Raw genomic sequence first — 14,169 nt, 5'->3', positions numbered from 1 at the left:
ATAAAGACTTCCTAGCTTCAAGGAAGCTTGGAAGTTAAGCTGCTTCACATTTTAGGCATTTGAAGCCAAAATTTTAGTTCTAACTGGAACCTCTTCAGGGATGTTACACACCACTCTGAATAAGCTCAAGGATGCATACAGAGGTGTCTGTGCTTAGAAAAGTAAGACAGGGCTTAACAGATTTATCCTTTTATATTAGACCAATGAGTGAAAATGTTGACTTTTTATATCCAAACCCAAATCCTTAGGCAACTTCATTTACAGTAGGAAGGTTGCAGGCACTGTGTAACTGAGGTTTATTAAAAGGCTGCTTTAGACCTAATGCATCTTTAGACCTAAAGGTGCTTGCATCTGGTGCCCATTTTCAGTGGCGTTTCCTGAACAAGAGGCAGTCAGCTACTTAAATTAGTACTTGGGTCACAGCAGCATTACAGAACTGATGTTGTGCTTTGTCCAGACGTCAGCTTAGCAGCTGCAGGTGCTGTTAGAGTGCAGGGAAATAATGTGCAGAGAGGAAAGGTAATGGGGCCTTTCTGCGTTGGCTGGAGAGGTGCTGTCTGTCAGTGCAAGGGCGGGTAGTTCTGCAAACCGGGACCAGTGTGGCCACAGCCGGCTTCCCACCCGTGGCTCGGCCTCGCCCTCATCGCCGGCACGGAGAATCAGTTCAGGCAGCTTTTCTGTCTGAAACACGAACTGAAGAAAATGGGATTAATGTGGGCAATCCACAATTTCACCAGTCGCAAGGGAGGGAGAAACTATAAACCCAACCCAAAGTAGTTAGAGGGTCCCGTGGAATCAAAGAGGTGGGAATAAGGGCCTCAGAAAGACCTTGAGGCTTAGAACTTTTTTAACTGGAATTAAAATTTGGCAAGAAAAGGCAGGGCGGAGGCGCGCGGCCGGCAGGAGCCCGCGTACGGGAACGCGCAGCGCGGGCGGGCGGACCCTGGCCCCGGCGCTTCCGCGCGCTCCCGCTGCCCCGCCCGCCGGCAGCGCGAGCCCCGGCCCGTCACGTGACCCGAGGGGGCCGCTCCCCGCCCCGCCGGTCACGTGTTCCCTCGCGCGGGCGGGCGGGCGCCGGACCCGGAAGCCGCGGCCGCTGCGGAGGCGCCGGGCGGGATGGGGGAGTCGATCCCGCTGGGAGCGCCGGTGCCGGTGGAGCAGGCCGTGCTGGAGACCTTCTTCTCCCACCTGGGCATCTTCTCCTACGACAAGGCCAAGGACAATGTGGAGAAGGAGCGGGAGGCCAACAAGAGCGCGGGGTCCAGCTGGCTGGCGCTGCTGGCCGGGCTGGCGCACCTGGCGGCGGCCGAGAAGGCCTATCACAGCATGACCTTCCTGGGACAGAAGCTAGGTACCGCTCCGGGGAGGGAGGGAGCGGCTCTCCCAACCCGCGCCGCGGCCGCCTCAGCCTGCGGGCCTTGCCCCGCGCTGGGCTCCGCGGGTGCGGAGCGAGGGCTGGGAGCTCGGCTGGCCGCCGGCCTCCGCACAGCGCCGCGCAGCCGGGCTCCCCGGGGCCTGCCTCGGCGGGTGCGCCTGGAAGACTAGTGCTGCCGTAGTGAGTGTCCGTGCGCCCGCCGAGAAATCGGCTGTGGCGCTGTGCTGCCCTTAGAGAACGAATGAGAGGAGAGGCGCTGTGCAGATGGCACACTGGCTGTTGTGCCAGTCGATGTATCTTTACTGGCCGGCAGGGTACATACCCGTCCTTCCCAAGAATTAGCCAGAGGTGTTTCTGTGTTGGGATGCTCTGGCTGAGATATAGGTAAAGATGGAGTTTACTGGGGTGACCAAAGCGTTAAAGCTTTTTCACCTTGTATTAGAGGAGTGTGTGTGTAAGTACTCAGGGCTGGAGATAGCGTCCTAGAAGTTGTTGCCCATGCAGGTACTGCAGGATCTCAGGAAGCTTTGGCCACGATCTCAGCTGCCTCGTGTTTTGTCAGTACATGAATAGAAAAATCCCAAACTGGCACAGCACAGGCTTTCATGATGCTAACTTCTGGGCAAAGCTGCTTATTTTCTTTTTGAACTGCAGATGGGTGTGGAAAATGGATCAAAGGATATGAGTCTGATGTATAACGCGTTAAACCATCAAGAAAATTCGGCTTTGTTATTTAAGTGGTCACTTGGAACTATTTATAAGATCTTTACAGCCAAAACTCTGTCTGTAAGGCTGACTTTAAAGAGTGAATTTGGTGCTTGCAGAAAGGATAAAGGTGACAACAGAAGGGGCAACGTTTTGTTTATTTATTTACTTCATGAACAACTGCAATAGATGGTTCTTCCTCCTGCCTGTGTCCAGGAGGCTTCTCATGTGTTACAATGGGAGCTGTTTCACTATGATAGCAAATTCTGTACCTTTCTACCTCAAATGTCACTGGCCACCTTTGAACATTGTATGTGTAAAAGGAATGTGGGAATAACTATCCAGCATTATAAAATTTATAAGTGATTTCAAAGTGGCAACTTAATTTGGAATCTTTAAAAGATTCAGACTCAATCCCTGTGGTCTTTGCTCTGCTGCAGCTGTTGACTGCCAGAATGGCACATTAGGTCTTCTGTAAATACAAACTATGAAATAAGGCTAGTACATTTGTACAGTTCTTTCGTAATGTCAAAGTTAAATATCTTTTACTTTGACCCTTTGCTCCTTTCTTCTTTTCTTTTTTTAAATTCTTCATAGTGTTGAGAAGGTAGAAAGGAGCACAGATGAGTTGTTCTCCCTCCTGCCCTCCAAGTTTTAGTTGTGGATTAATGTGCACTGGGATAAAGTTTTTATCTTTTAGCCTCCCAGTGGGAATTGATTGTTTTCCCTTTGAATTCTGGTTTATATTGAGATTATAGGGACTAGAAACATTTGATTTGTACACACAGGTGTGTCACATGGTTCCCATTTAAATGTTGCTTCGTGAATTTGAATGTTTGATGATTGAAGAGGGATTGTTAAGGGAATTCTCTGGAAAACATCTAGAGTTATTAATAGGAGTGGAGGTTATAAAAATTTGATCAGTCCAGTCATGGTGACTTAATTCTTCTGACTTCCATAGATAACAGTATTTCCAGGTCACCGCGTATCATAGTAGCAAATTTAACTGAACCCTGGGTTTCTTAAAAGTGGTGTCATAACTGAGGCAGCTGAAAAGGAGTTACTGTTTTGCAGCAGCCCTTTGCTGCTGAGACATGAAGTGGAACACATGTAGCTTCCATGAAGTTACATAAAGTGCTACTGAGCATATGCTCTGTAATTCAGTTACTTGCAGAATAAAACGCTGAACTTTGTTTATTTGTTAGAAGAAGTACTGTGATTAAACAATACTTACAGACAACTAGATATATAATGACAAGATTTTTCCAGTGTTGCTGTCTGTCTTTGCTGTCCCTGGATTTTGGTAATACCTCCATATTTATCTGAACAGGTGGTCAGTCATTCTTCAGCCGAAAGGACTCCATCCGAACCATCTACACATCTCTGCATAATGAGCTGAAGAAGGTGGTGGCGACGGGTCACAATGCACTAGGAGGAACAGCTCCTCACTTGGAAGAGCTGCTTTCTCACCTGTCTGAACAGCTCTGTTTTTTTGTTCAGGCTCGGATGGAAATTGCTGACTTCTATGAAAAAATGTACACGCTCAGCACCCAAAAGTTCATTAACTCTGAGGAACTGGTAAACATTTTGGAATCCATCTTAAAGAAATACAGTTCAAGGTCAGTGCTTCTTTGCTGGCAATACGTACTCAGACACATGATCTGTAATGCCTGATGTTGAAGTTCAAAGCAAACCTAAAGACTTTGCTGTCCTTTGACTGCTGAGCAGCACAATCCTTTCACAAATTCATATGTGAAGTCTGTGTTGGCCAGCAGCATCAGATGTGTGAAGTTTCTTCAGAAGAGGAAAAATAACGAAGGGTGTCTGCTCATGGTGTGCTTTCTTCCCTATGCCTTAATTAATGCTCAGCATGTTCATTTTCAGGAGAGAGGAAGAGTGATTTTCCTTTCATAAGATGCAAGGCTTCTTGAACTTTTTCTTTGGCAGGGGAGAGGAAACAAGCCTTAATTTCATGTAGACTTCAGTAAAGGTGACAAAAATAAAGCAAATACTTGTGTGACAGTCTTACTTTTTAAGCTGGAATATATGTCTGCTTAGATCTAAAAGCTGCACCACAACTGTCTGGCCTAGCTGGGAGGGCTTTATGGTGCTCAGTTACCACTTTTCTCCAGAGGTCTTGGAGCCAGTAGGAGGAGCACCTCTGAGACTTTGGTCCTTACCAGTATGGGTTCTTGATGTTAATAGTTAATAGTTACTGTTACAAAAATCCTGGGATGTTTCTAAATGAGGGTAGAATGGGTATTTCACATCTAACTACGTGCCTTGAACGTGATGGCAGTTTAAAAGAGAATTTTTGAATGCTTGTCAACCTACTTGATTCTGCCTCTTCATTTTAAACCAAAAAAGGTAGCCATTGTAGGAAGGTAATTGTCAGATGTGGTTGAATTTCTTTAAATTGTTGTTAGTGAAATAGTGTCTAAGAAGACTTTTGGGGAAGATATTCATAGGTCTTACTTTTTTCAGTTATTATGATTTTTACAGTGTTCACCTAGGAAAAATGAAAATAATTCAGTGCTGCTTTCTGATATTCCAGACTGAAGCACTGCAGCTGATTCACATATATTTTTAGGGATACCTTTGGCAAATTGCTATGTAATTTTGCAATTTGAAAATCAAAACTAGTCTGTATGATCTTAGTAGTGATGTTTTGCAATTCCTGGCTTGTGATCACTTAATACATCAGGACTGTTAGTCCAATAAAAGCCTGAAACTTAGATATATTTTTCTTGGTGAGATAAACTTTAGGGAGTAAAGTGAAGTAAGTTTATTGTTTTGGATGGTTTTGTTGTTGGCATGTTTTTGTTTGTTGTTTTTTTTTTTCGAAAAGCTGGTTTCTCTTGTACACTAACAACTGCCATCTGTTCTGAGCATGCACTGAATCAGCAGCACTGCTAAAACTCTGAGAAATTAAAATCTTACTTTGATTAAATGATTGGAGACTATACCTGCATACAAAATGTTTTACTGTGCTATTTGAATACATTTCACAGGTACATTTGTACTTCTAAGGCATTATATGTTATATAATATCTTTATATAATATAGTATATATTATATAACTATATATATTATTACATCTTAATTAAAAAAAAAAAAGTAATATCTCCCTGGAAAAATTACTGATGATCGTGCTTTGGGTTTACAAGCAGCTTTTAAGATGCAGACAATCTAAGATGCTGTCAGAGCTATTTCAGTAGCTGCAGTGTGCTCCTCCCCAGTGATGTACAGAATATTTCTGAAAATAGTGGATATAACAATATATTCCTTTAGTCCTTCCTTTTAGTTTCTTCATATCTCAGATCAGTTTCTGGGGTGTGTTATGTTGATATGTACTGGCTGCAAGGCATTTCTGCTTTATAGGGGAAAGATTAAATAAACTCATCCTTGCCCACCCTCTTCCCTCTGTCAATATATTCCTCACTTGTAGTTGAGGACGTGTGTCATTATTTCAGCCAGCTGTGCTAGGGCTGGACAGGATGTGTGTTTTTTAGATAGGTTCTGGCCTTGGTTTCTTTCCTTTATGTGTGAAAATAGCTGGTCAGATAACACAGAGGAAATACGTGGTTGCTAGTAAAGGAACAGCAGAATTGACAGTTAACAAGATACATTGTTTGTATCTGAAGTATCATTAATTCTTGAGCAGTTTAAAACTATTTTGTTACTATTATATTACTACTTATGGCTGACTTGTGCATGGCCAGTATTTGACATTTTCCTTTCCATTTTACTCTAGAATACATCTGGAGAAGTAACTTCTGAAATTTTTAACTGTTTGTTTGGGTGGGAATCTTAAATAATTAAAGCGACATCAGAAGCAGGATCCCTTAAAAGCTTAGTATAAAATGAATAAGTAACTATAGCACCTATTTTGATGTAATGATTTTTAAACGTTTAATGTTTTTTTATCTAGTCAGCATTGTGTAATATGTGCATGAATGTGTGATCTCTAAAAGTAAATAAAAAGAAAATGTGTCTTCTTCACAGTCTGCAAAACAAAACTACCATCCCTCTGCTTTCAGGAATGATTAGGAGGAAAAAATCAAATTTCCAATGGAATTTTAAGTTTTTGAAACTCTGGCTTATGAAATATTGTAAAAAATTGTCTGTTTTACATGATACTGAGCTCAGTCAGATGCCTGTATGTTACAGAACTCAATTACAGCAGATATACTTAGTACATAACTTGTCAGTTTATTCTGCAACCATATCAAGCTTCTCAGCTGTGGCTGAGGTGTGTATTTTTGAATTAAAACAGTTTAGCAGATCCTGCTGGGCAGTGAGACATTAAGAAAGCCATGAAGCAAAGTAGAAGTGGGAAGCTGTACATCAGAATGTTAATCCAGGAGACTTTGGCAGTGCTGTCTTAATAAGGATTTTTAAATTGATTTTAAGATTGAAGAAAACTTTCTTGATCTGATTGCAAATGTGTTTATACCACTGTGCTGTGTGTAATTTGTTGGGACTGCAGTAAATAATGTTGCATAATACTTTTTGTACCCTCTTAAAATACACTTCAACAAAACTGTTTTTCTGGTGAATACCAAACCCATTGGATATATTTAATATTGACTGTTAGAAATGATTTTTTGTTGACTCTTTTTTGTACTCTTGGTTGATCAAAGAAATGTAAATATGCTCTGGGCTTCTCAGCCCACCAAAGTGGCTAGTAAACCCTGGATCTCTGCTGTAGGAGGTCAGCCTGAGGGTTGCTGGCATGTGCAGTGTGCAGAAGGTGCCTGGTCACCCAGTCAGGCTGGTTTGCCCAACGTGGTGCATCTGCTGGTTTATGGTATTCTTAATTTCATTTTCTTCAAATAAATTTGGACTTGCATTTTAATAACAAATCCTTGCAAGATACAAATTGTGGATTCCAAAGTAAAAAAGAGATGCTTACAGATCAGTCATAAAATAGTCAGACATTTCTCACAAGCCAAAGGAAAAGTATTGGAGAGGGGATGAAAAGCCTGACATTTTCATTCTCTCTTCTGGTCTACAACAGAATGAAGTGTTTTGGTCTTGAACCAACTATTTCCAAAATGGATTGTATTTGTTGTGTCCTAGAAACTGACAGGAATAATGACATTGCTTTAGTTTTGAAAGTTGGAAAAAATCTGTATGAACTTTACTGTTTTAAACCAATAACAAGACCCAAGATATTTTTCTGAAGTGAGAAGATAAATCTGTACTTTACTTAAATGGAAACCTCATCAAGTCTTGTCTTTGAACTGTTCATTGTTCTTTATTAGACACCTCTTAGAATCCTAAATGCCAAAGAGGGAACATGTTTACTAAAAAGGCCACTTGTTTCTAAAGTTATATGTTTTACACTGTATCAATTAAGTATGTTACTGATAATGTTATAAATTTGCAAATAATTTGAGTATCATGGGAAGAGAGGTAGACTGCATCTGTTATTTTTTCTAAATGTCAGGAAAAAAAAAGTGAGTAGAGAAGGAGTTAATTGTGGTTCCAAAAAGCAAAACCAAGCTCAGGTTGGCTTCCTCATAGCTCCCCTATGTGAACAACAGATTTATAACATATTTCCTTTGATTTAACTTAATGTCTTACTGCTATTCCAGAACCATCAAGACATATATTACTGCCAGAAGAGATTTTAAATTGGAACAAGATCACCTGAGTTTAAAAAGAAATGGTGTTATAGTAGTTCGTGGATTAAGATAAACTGTGATTGTTCTTGAACTGATGAAATATAACTCCGTTAGTTTGATAGTGAAATGTCTGACAGGTGGTTTGTTTGTTTGTTTGTTTTGTTAGATGAAGCACTGTTTTTTCATGAAAATATTTACCCTAATTCTGTAAAAAGAACTGTTCTTTAAATTAAGAATAATATTTTTGTTTACACTTTGCTTTGATGTTTGATCTTTTGTCTGTTAACTGGCAAATACTATCTGATTATTTCACCATTGTGTACAGCAGTTCTCATGTCTTGACTAACGTTATGTTTTCTAGATTTCATCATCCAATCCTCAGTCCTCTTGAAAGCAGTTTCCAGCTGGAGGTAGATGTGCTTGCACACCTCTTAAAGGCTCAGGCTCAGATCTCAGAGTGGAAGTTCCTTCCATCCCTGGTCAACTTGCACAGTGCTCACACAAAGCTACAGACTTGGGGCCAAATTTTTGAGAAACAGCGCGAGACCAAGAAGCACCTGTTTGGGGGGCAGTCTCAGAAAGCTGTGCAGCCTCCACACCTCTTCCTCTGGCTGATGAAGCTCAAAAACATTCTCCTTGCCAAGTTTAGCTTTTACTTTCATGAGGCCCTTAGTCGACAGACAACAGCATCTGAAATGAAAACTTTGACTGCTAAAACAAACCCTGATTACTTTGGGAAGATTTCCAGCTTCATCCGGAAGTATGATGCTGTCAATGTTTCCTTAATTTTTGACAATCGTGGATCAGAGAGTTTTCAGGGACATGGTTATCATCATCCCCATTCATACAGGGAAGCCCCCAAAGGAGTGGATCAGTATCCTGCAGTGGTGTCTCTGCCCAGTGACAGGCCTGTTATGCACTGGCCCAATGTGATCATGATTATGACTGATAGAACCTCTGACCTCAACAGTTTGGAGAAGGTTGTTCACTTCTACGATGACAAAGTCCAAAGCACCTACTTTCTGACTCGCCCCGAACCTCACTTTACCATTGTAGTTATTTTTGAGTCCAAGAAGTCAGAAAGGGACTATCATTTTATTTCTTTTCTCAATGAAATTTCACATTCCCTTAAGAACTCCAAAGCTTTTGCAAGTTTGAAACCTGGATCCAAAGGGTGAAGTACAAACTACTTAAAAGTTATCAAGGCACTATGCCAGCATTGAGGGAGCTGTAGCTTTCAAAGTTACATAAGTTTATGAATCTCAGTCTAATTGAAAAGGAACCATTTTTTCAATAAGTTGTTCTATTGGTTTGGTTGTTGTTTTTTTTTAAGCTAACAGACACTTGAAGAAAAGTATTTTTGGGCAGTACTCAGTGGGGCAACTTAATTGTGGGATGGTAAAGGGCCACCGTGGGGTTTTTTTGGTGTGGTTTTCAATTTCCAGTATGATTTATTTTTTTAGTCCACAGTTTTGTTGCCTGTATCAGGAAGAAATATATGCACTTTATCATAGCCTGATCATTGACTGTCGTCTACAGAGTTTATTGAAAATGTGGTGAGGATGGAAGATACTGTCTTTTCAGAAAACTGCATTGCCTGACAGGAATGATTTCTGGGAACTAAACACTGATGCAAGGGAATATTAAAAAAAGTGAACCTGCAAAGACACATTTTAAATAAAAAATACGAGAATCAGAAAAGTCACTTTTGTTAATTATAATTCAATTTCCAAATGGTTTAAAATTATAATTGAGGTCTGTCACGCTCTGTAAAGCACTGGTAATCTGTTCTAAAGGGCCTGTGTTGAAAAGCTTGGTCATTGCTCCTGGACTTGGGCTGGGACAAGAAAAGCTGCAGCATGACCTGGAAGGCTGATATTTTCTGGAGTGCTGTGACAGTGTGGGCCCAGTCTTGGCTCAGACTAACTGCAGCAGACAAGCTGAATTAGAGCAGGTGTTCTAGAAGGAACAGCTCCATGGAAAAAGCGCCAAGGCTCTATTCAATCTGCTCTTGTCTGGCTAACTTGAAAAAAAAAGGCAGTAGAAAATGCCCTTTCTAAATTATTTATTGTCTAATATGCTGTTACTGTCAACCTAGATTTATTTTCAGGTCTTTATAACTATTTTTTTCTCTCTGTTCAGTTTTAAATAATTTCATAATTAAGCCAAAACACTTTGGGGATTTGGATTTAAATATATAGCCTATGCAGTATGTTTACCTCATTCTTTCACCACTTCTAAGCTGCAGGGTTAGGGGAAAAGTATGTTTTCTAGTTACCCTGAAAGTGCTTTAATTTGGAAATCAAGGTTTCCAAATACAATAAAGGGGTCAATTTGGCTGTGCCTCTAGCCTTACATTGCAGGATTCTTCTGACTGTTAGCTATGCAGTTGTGCACGCACTTTCATGGGGGTTCAGGAGAACTGATGTATATATAAGTGTAGTAAAGTAAGGTCAGTAGTTGACACTGTAATGTATAACAACATCATCAGGTTGGTTTTAAAAGGGAGTTTAGGTCAAAATGTTGGTTTCTGTTAAGATTGAACTATAAAAGATCCTTTTGGGAATGTGTCTTTTAATGATTCCCTTTCTCTTCCACAGAAGGTTTTGGTAACTTGTCTTGCCTCTCTGCAAATGCTGGCTTTTTACAATCATATAAGCATATAACCATGTTCTGTTCTTAAAATCCAAGTTCTGACTTTCCACTCTGTGCCAAATGGAACCTTCCTTGCTTTGCTCTATGTGTAGCCTGTTTTGAATATCAGTGCTACTGCCTTTAACCTGAAGTCTTGGTCTGACTGCAGCACCACTTGACAAAGCTCAGTCTGCTCTTTACCACTAGAAAATAACAGGAGTTGCAAATATACCTGTTTTTTGTAAGAGTGTTACCCTTTGCAGCTTGAATTGCATTTTTACAGGACAAAGTTGCAAATGACAGTACTCAGAGAGTTTTTGTGCTTCCCTCTGTGGAACAGTGACCTTGTAATAACGTGTAGTTTTGACTTCCTCAGCCTGAGTAACACAAAAGAAACTGTTGCCAGAACTGATTCCCAGTCTTCAGCAGTGTAAATAAAGTGTTGTACAAAATCTGTCTGCCTGTACAGTACTTCCCTGTCACAGTATCTGTGGGAAAAGGGAGAGAAAACTGGAGGTAGAAACTGTGTGGTACAGACACGTTCATTTCTGAGTTGCAAGGGATGAGTTGGAAGAGGTGGAAGGGAAATCTGCTGTCCTTTGAAGCAGACCAGCAGCTTTTACCTGTTGCTGAAATGGCTAGAGGCTGTTTGTTCCCAGTGGTTTTTATGGGGAGAGGAAAAGGTAGTGCCTGTTCAGCAGACTGGGTAGCTCACATCACACTCCTGTCTGTCTTGGCAAATGATGTCTCCGAAGGGAAGGGATGCTGGGTGATATTTCTGTGCAGGGGGAGCTGCACAGAAACCAAAACAGGTTTGCTGCAGTTTTTTCTTCAGAGGATCTTGGGGAAGCAATCACAAGAGCCTTGTGACTTGTGGGTAAGAATTTCTGAATATTTCAGTTGTTGAAGAACCAAAGGGAGCCATAACCATTACTCTTGTGGTGTGTGAGGGGATGGAATAGGAGAGATTTGCAAGCAAAGGGTAGAAAGAATTGGTGCTGGAGAAACTTGTGGGGCTGTCCCTGAGTCTTGTTCCTGTGGCTCTCCTTGTAAGATCTCAGCATTAATATTAACATGGGGAGCAGAAAACTCAGGCTGTAGGAAGTGGCTTGGGTGAAGACAGGTGAAGCTGAAAAGAGGTGACATACAATCAATATGAAACAGTGTTGCAGAGTTGAGGTGTGCTGTGACCAAAAACAAAGTGTGGGGAGTGTGAGCATGTGGAATGAATGAATATTTATAGATTTGTCAGATCCGTGAACACTCACAGCACAGTTTCTTATTTGATGCTTTATGGAGTTTATGTTTTAAATTACAAGTGAGGTAAAGGGAAGACTGCATTGGGTTCAAACTAGAAGATTAGATATATGGAAGAAATTCTTTGCTACAAGTATGGTGAGACATTGGAACAGGCTGTCTGGAGAAGCTGTGGTTGCCCCCTCCCTGGCCAGGTTGGATGGGGCTTGGAGCAACCTGGTCTGGTGGAATATGTCTCCAGCCATGGCAGGTACTTGAATGCAAATGGTCTGTAAGATCCCTGTCAGCCCCAACCATTCTTTAATTCTGTATCTATGATGTAAAACTGGCTAGGCCAGAAATTAAAACCTGCATAATTAAGCAAGGCAGGGAACACATCTGTGGAGTAAGTAAAGAAACTCAGTAACTGGAAAAAATACATTCATTACTAACTCCAGTACTGGAAAGATTGATCGTTGTCTTTACGATAAGAACTGGAAAACGAATAGACTTTTGCTGAACTGGGTGATACCCCATCTGCCAGCTTTTCTTGTACACCAATTTAGCTAAGATTAAATGTGCTAATGTACTTAGAAAGTCATATATAAATGACTGCTTTAAATACAAGATGTAAAGATACTTATGATAGCATACTGAAAGCCATTGCTTCCAGACATATTTAAACATTTTTAAAACAGGTACTGAGATTTGATATTCCCAGTGTCATTCAGATTGCTTAGAATAGCAGTACTGAAGCTTATCTTGTAGCAAATTTTATGTACCTCATCATTTGCTTGAGTCCATGAGGATACTAGGGTAATATTTAACTTAGTACCCTTTGCCCGCAGTGTGATTTTGACAGCTAATTTATTCTAAGAATAGTCTTATATATTTTATAATTGTGTCTTGTAAGCTGTTTTCTTTTGCATGTGGTATTCAGGTTTTTACTTGAATAAGACATTTCTCCTCTCTTTGCATAAAGACAGTGCAGGGAATGAAAACTAATATATTTTGTATTGTGCTGCGAAGGACTGCAACATATGCATAATGCACATAATATTCAGGCTTTAATGATCTAAAAGTAACAGAAGCTTCTGGTATCTGTTTGAATGCTAACACAGTGTTTATCTAATCCACTTTAGAAGAATATATTTTCACTATAGAAAAAAGAAATTTTATGGCACTCACACAGGTAAGCACTGCTCTGGTCCACTCTTTTTCAGATACAAGCCTTTTGAGACATTTGTGGTCATTCTAGTTCTTTCACATCATTTATCTGAGGCTTCTTTGTGTATGTGCTTCAGGTCAGCCTGCTGCTGCCTTTGACTGTGCTGGGTCCCAGTCTTCACCTAACCAAGTTTTGTTTGAGAAAATCAGCAAATTGATGAAGTACATTACATTGAATGAAATGTACTTCATTCCTCAAGTCCTGGTTTTTGGCCCATTGCCTACAGTTCATCTTGCAGAAAGCAGGACATCACGCAGCATGGCTGGTCCTGGGCTTCTGGTGAACTCTGTGGTTGCTTACAGAAGTGCTGGCACTAAGCTGACTTAGTTGGCTGAAAAGTTGGGTGTTTGTGCCCTGTTTGCTCCAGAAGTGCTGTTTTCAGGCTCCCAGAGATATAAGCCAGCTGTGCCCAGATGGATGCAATGGAGGCCAAGCTCTGTTTATTTGCTTGGGCTCTGCCTGAGCCTCAAGAGCAGTAGGTCAGTGTTGTGCCCATGGGAACAACTAGTGAGCGGCCCTGCAGGGATGGCCTTTGCCCTGCAATTGTGCAAAGGTGGGAGCTGTTTATTGGCAAAAACAGAAGAGGGTCTGGAAAGGAGAATGCTGACAAAGTACAGCAATAGTATAATGCTTTGCAGACCTGGCAAAAACAATATACAGATCAAATGCAAGATGGAACTGGACTCTGATTTCATGTTAGCAAAGGACTTGTTTAAATCTGCTTTGGAGGATAGAGGTAACAGGTTTTTGCTGTGAAATTGCTTTAAGTACTCAATCATTTTCTTTAGCAACTGCCTCTTTCCCGCTCTGGTGCATGAATGCACTCAACACATGACCTGACTTACTCTGGTGATTGCAATGGAGCTTTTCTGGGGGAGTTTGCCTGTTTGGGTACAGTTCACTCTTAACTTTCAACCTGGTGTTGCAGCCACTGGGTTTGTGGTAGGGTAACAGAGTTTTCCATCTTGCAACTGGGACCTGGCTCTGCCCCAGCTGCACAGGGCAGTGGCAAGAAGAGCAAAATGCAGGAGGAGAGGAGACAAGCCACTACAAGATGGGCTTGGGCAGATGACAGCTCTGGGAAAGACAGGGAGAAAAGAGATGTAGAAGGGCTGCATTGCAGATGGACCATGAGCAGAAGATTTTTGTTGGCCTCTCTGCATTGCTGGCCTAATTTCACAGGAATCTATATAAATTTTATGTACTAGACACCACCTGTAGTTGCATTTGCTTGTTTTATGTGACTACTTTAAAATAACGATGCCCTTTCTAGGAGGGTGGTGTCCCATCTTTTCATACCAGCAGTCTTGGCAAAGCAGTTGGTTTTGAGCAGATGATTAAGACAAGCCTTGTGTTATCCT

At 41.2% G+C, this 14,169-nt stretch overlaps 1 protein-coding gene across 3 annotated transcripts; it reads left to right on the top strand.

Moving 5' to 3' along the window:
- Positions 1-1,052: 1,052 nt before the first annotated feature.
- On the top strand, positions 1,053-10,799 carry KICS2 (KICSTOR subunit 2). 3 transcript variants are annotated; one of them, XM_066319110.1, is made up of 4 exons: positions 1,053-1,351; positions 3,411-3,484; positions 3,581-3,699; positions 8,072-10,799. In XM_066319110.1, the coding sequence occupies exons 1-4, from the start codon at positions 1,117-1,119 to the stop codon at positions 8,886-8,888; spliced, it is 1,245 nt and encodes a 414-aa protein (XP_066175207.1). In that variant the 5' UTR covers positions 1,053-1,116; the 3' UTR covers positions 8,889-10,799. The 3 variants fall into 3 exon arrangements, with proteins under 3 accessions (XP_066175207.1, XP_066175205.1, XP_066175204.1); XM_066319108.1 differs by having other exon boundaries at positions 3,563-3,699; XM_066319107.1 differs by having other exon boundaries at positions 3,411-3,699.
- The last annotated feature ends 3,370 nt before the right edge of the window (positions 10,800-14,169 follow it).

Source organism: Sylvia atricapilla, chromosome 5, assembly GCF_009819655.1.
Source record: "Sylvia atricapilla isolate bSylAtr1 chromosome 5, bSylAtr1.pri, whole genome shotgun sequence".
In the NCBI taxonomy this organism is placed as follows: domain Eukaryota; kingdom Metazoa; phylum Chordata; class Aves; order Passeriformes; family Sylviidae; genus Sylvia; species Sylvia atricapilla.
The sequence above is the reverse complement of the archived record's forward strand: the minus strand, read 5'-3'. Positions and strand labels throughout refer to the sequence as shown.

What these genes read in the sequence shown, in the direction of transcription:
- KICS2 (XM_066319107.1), top strand. Translation starts at nt 1,117, where the DNA reads ATGGGGGAGTCGATCCCGCTGGGAGCGCCGGTGCCGGTGGAGCAGGCC. An exon ending in CTTCCTGGGACAGAAGCTAG is followed by an intron (nt 1,352 to 3,410) that starts GTACCGCTCCGG and finishes TTATCTGAACAG; the next exon opens with GTGGTCAGTCATTCTTCAGC. An exon ending in TTAAAGAAATACAGTTCAAG is followed by an intron (nt 3,700 to 8,071) that starts GTCAGTGCTTCT and finishes TATGTTTTCTAG; the next exon opens with ATTTCATCATCCAATCCTCA.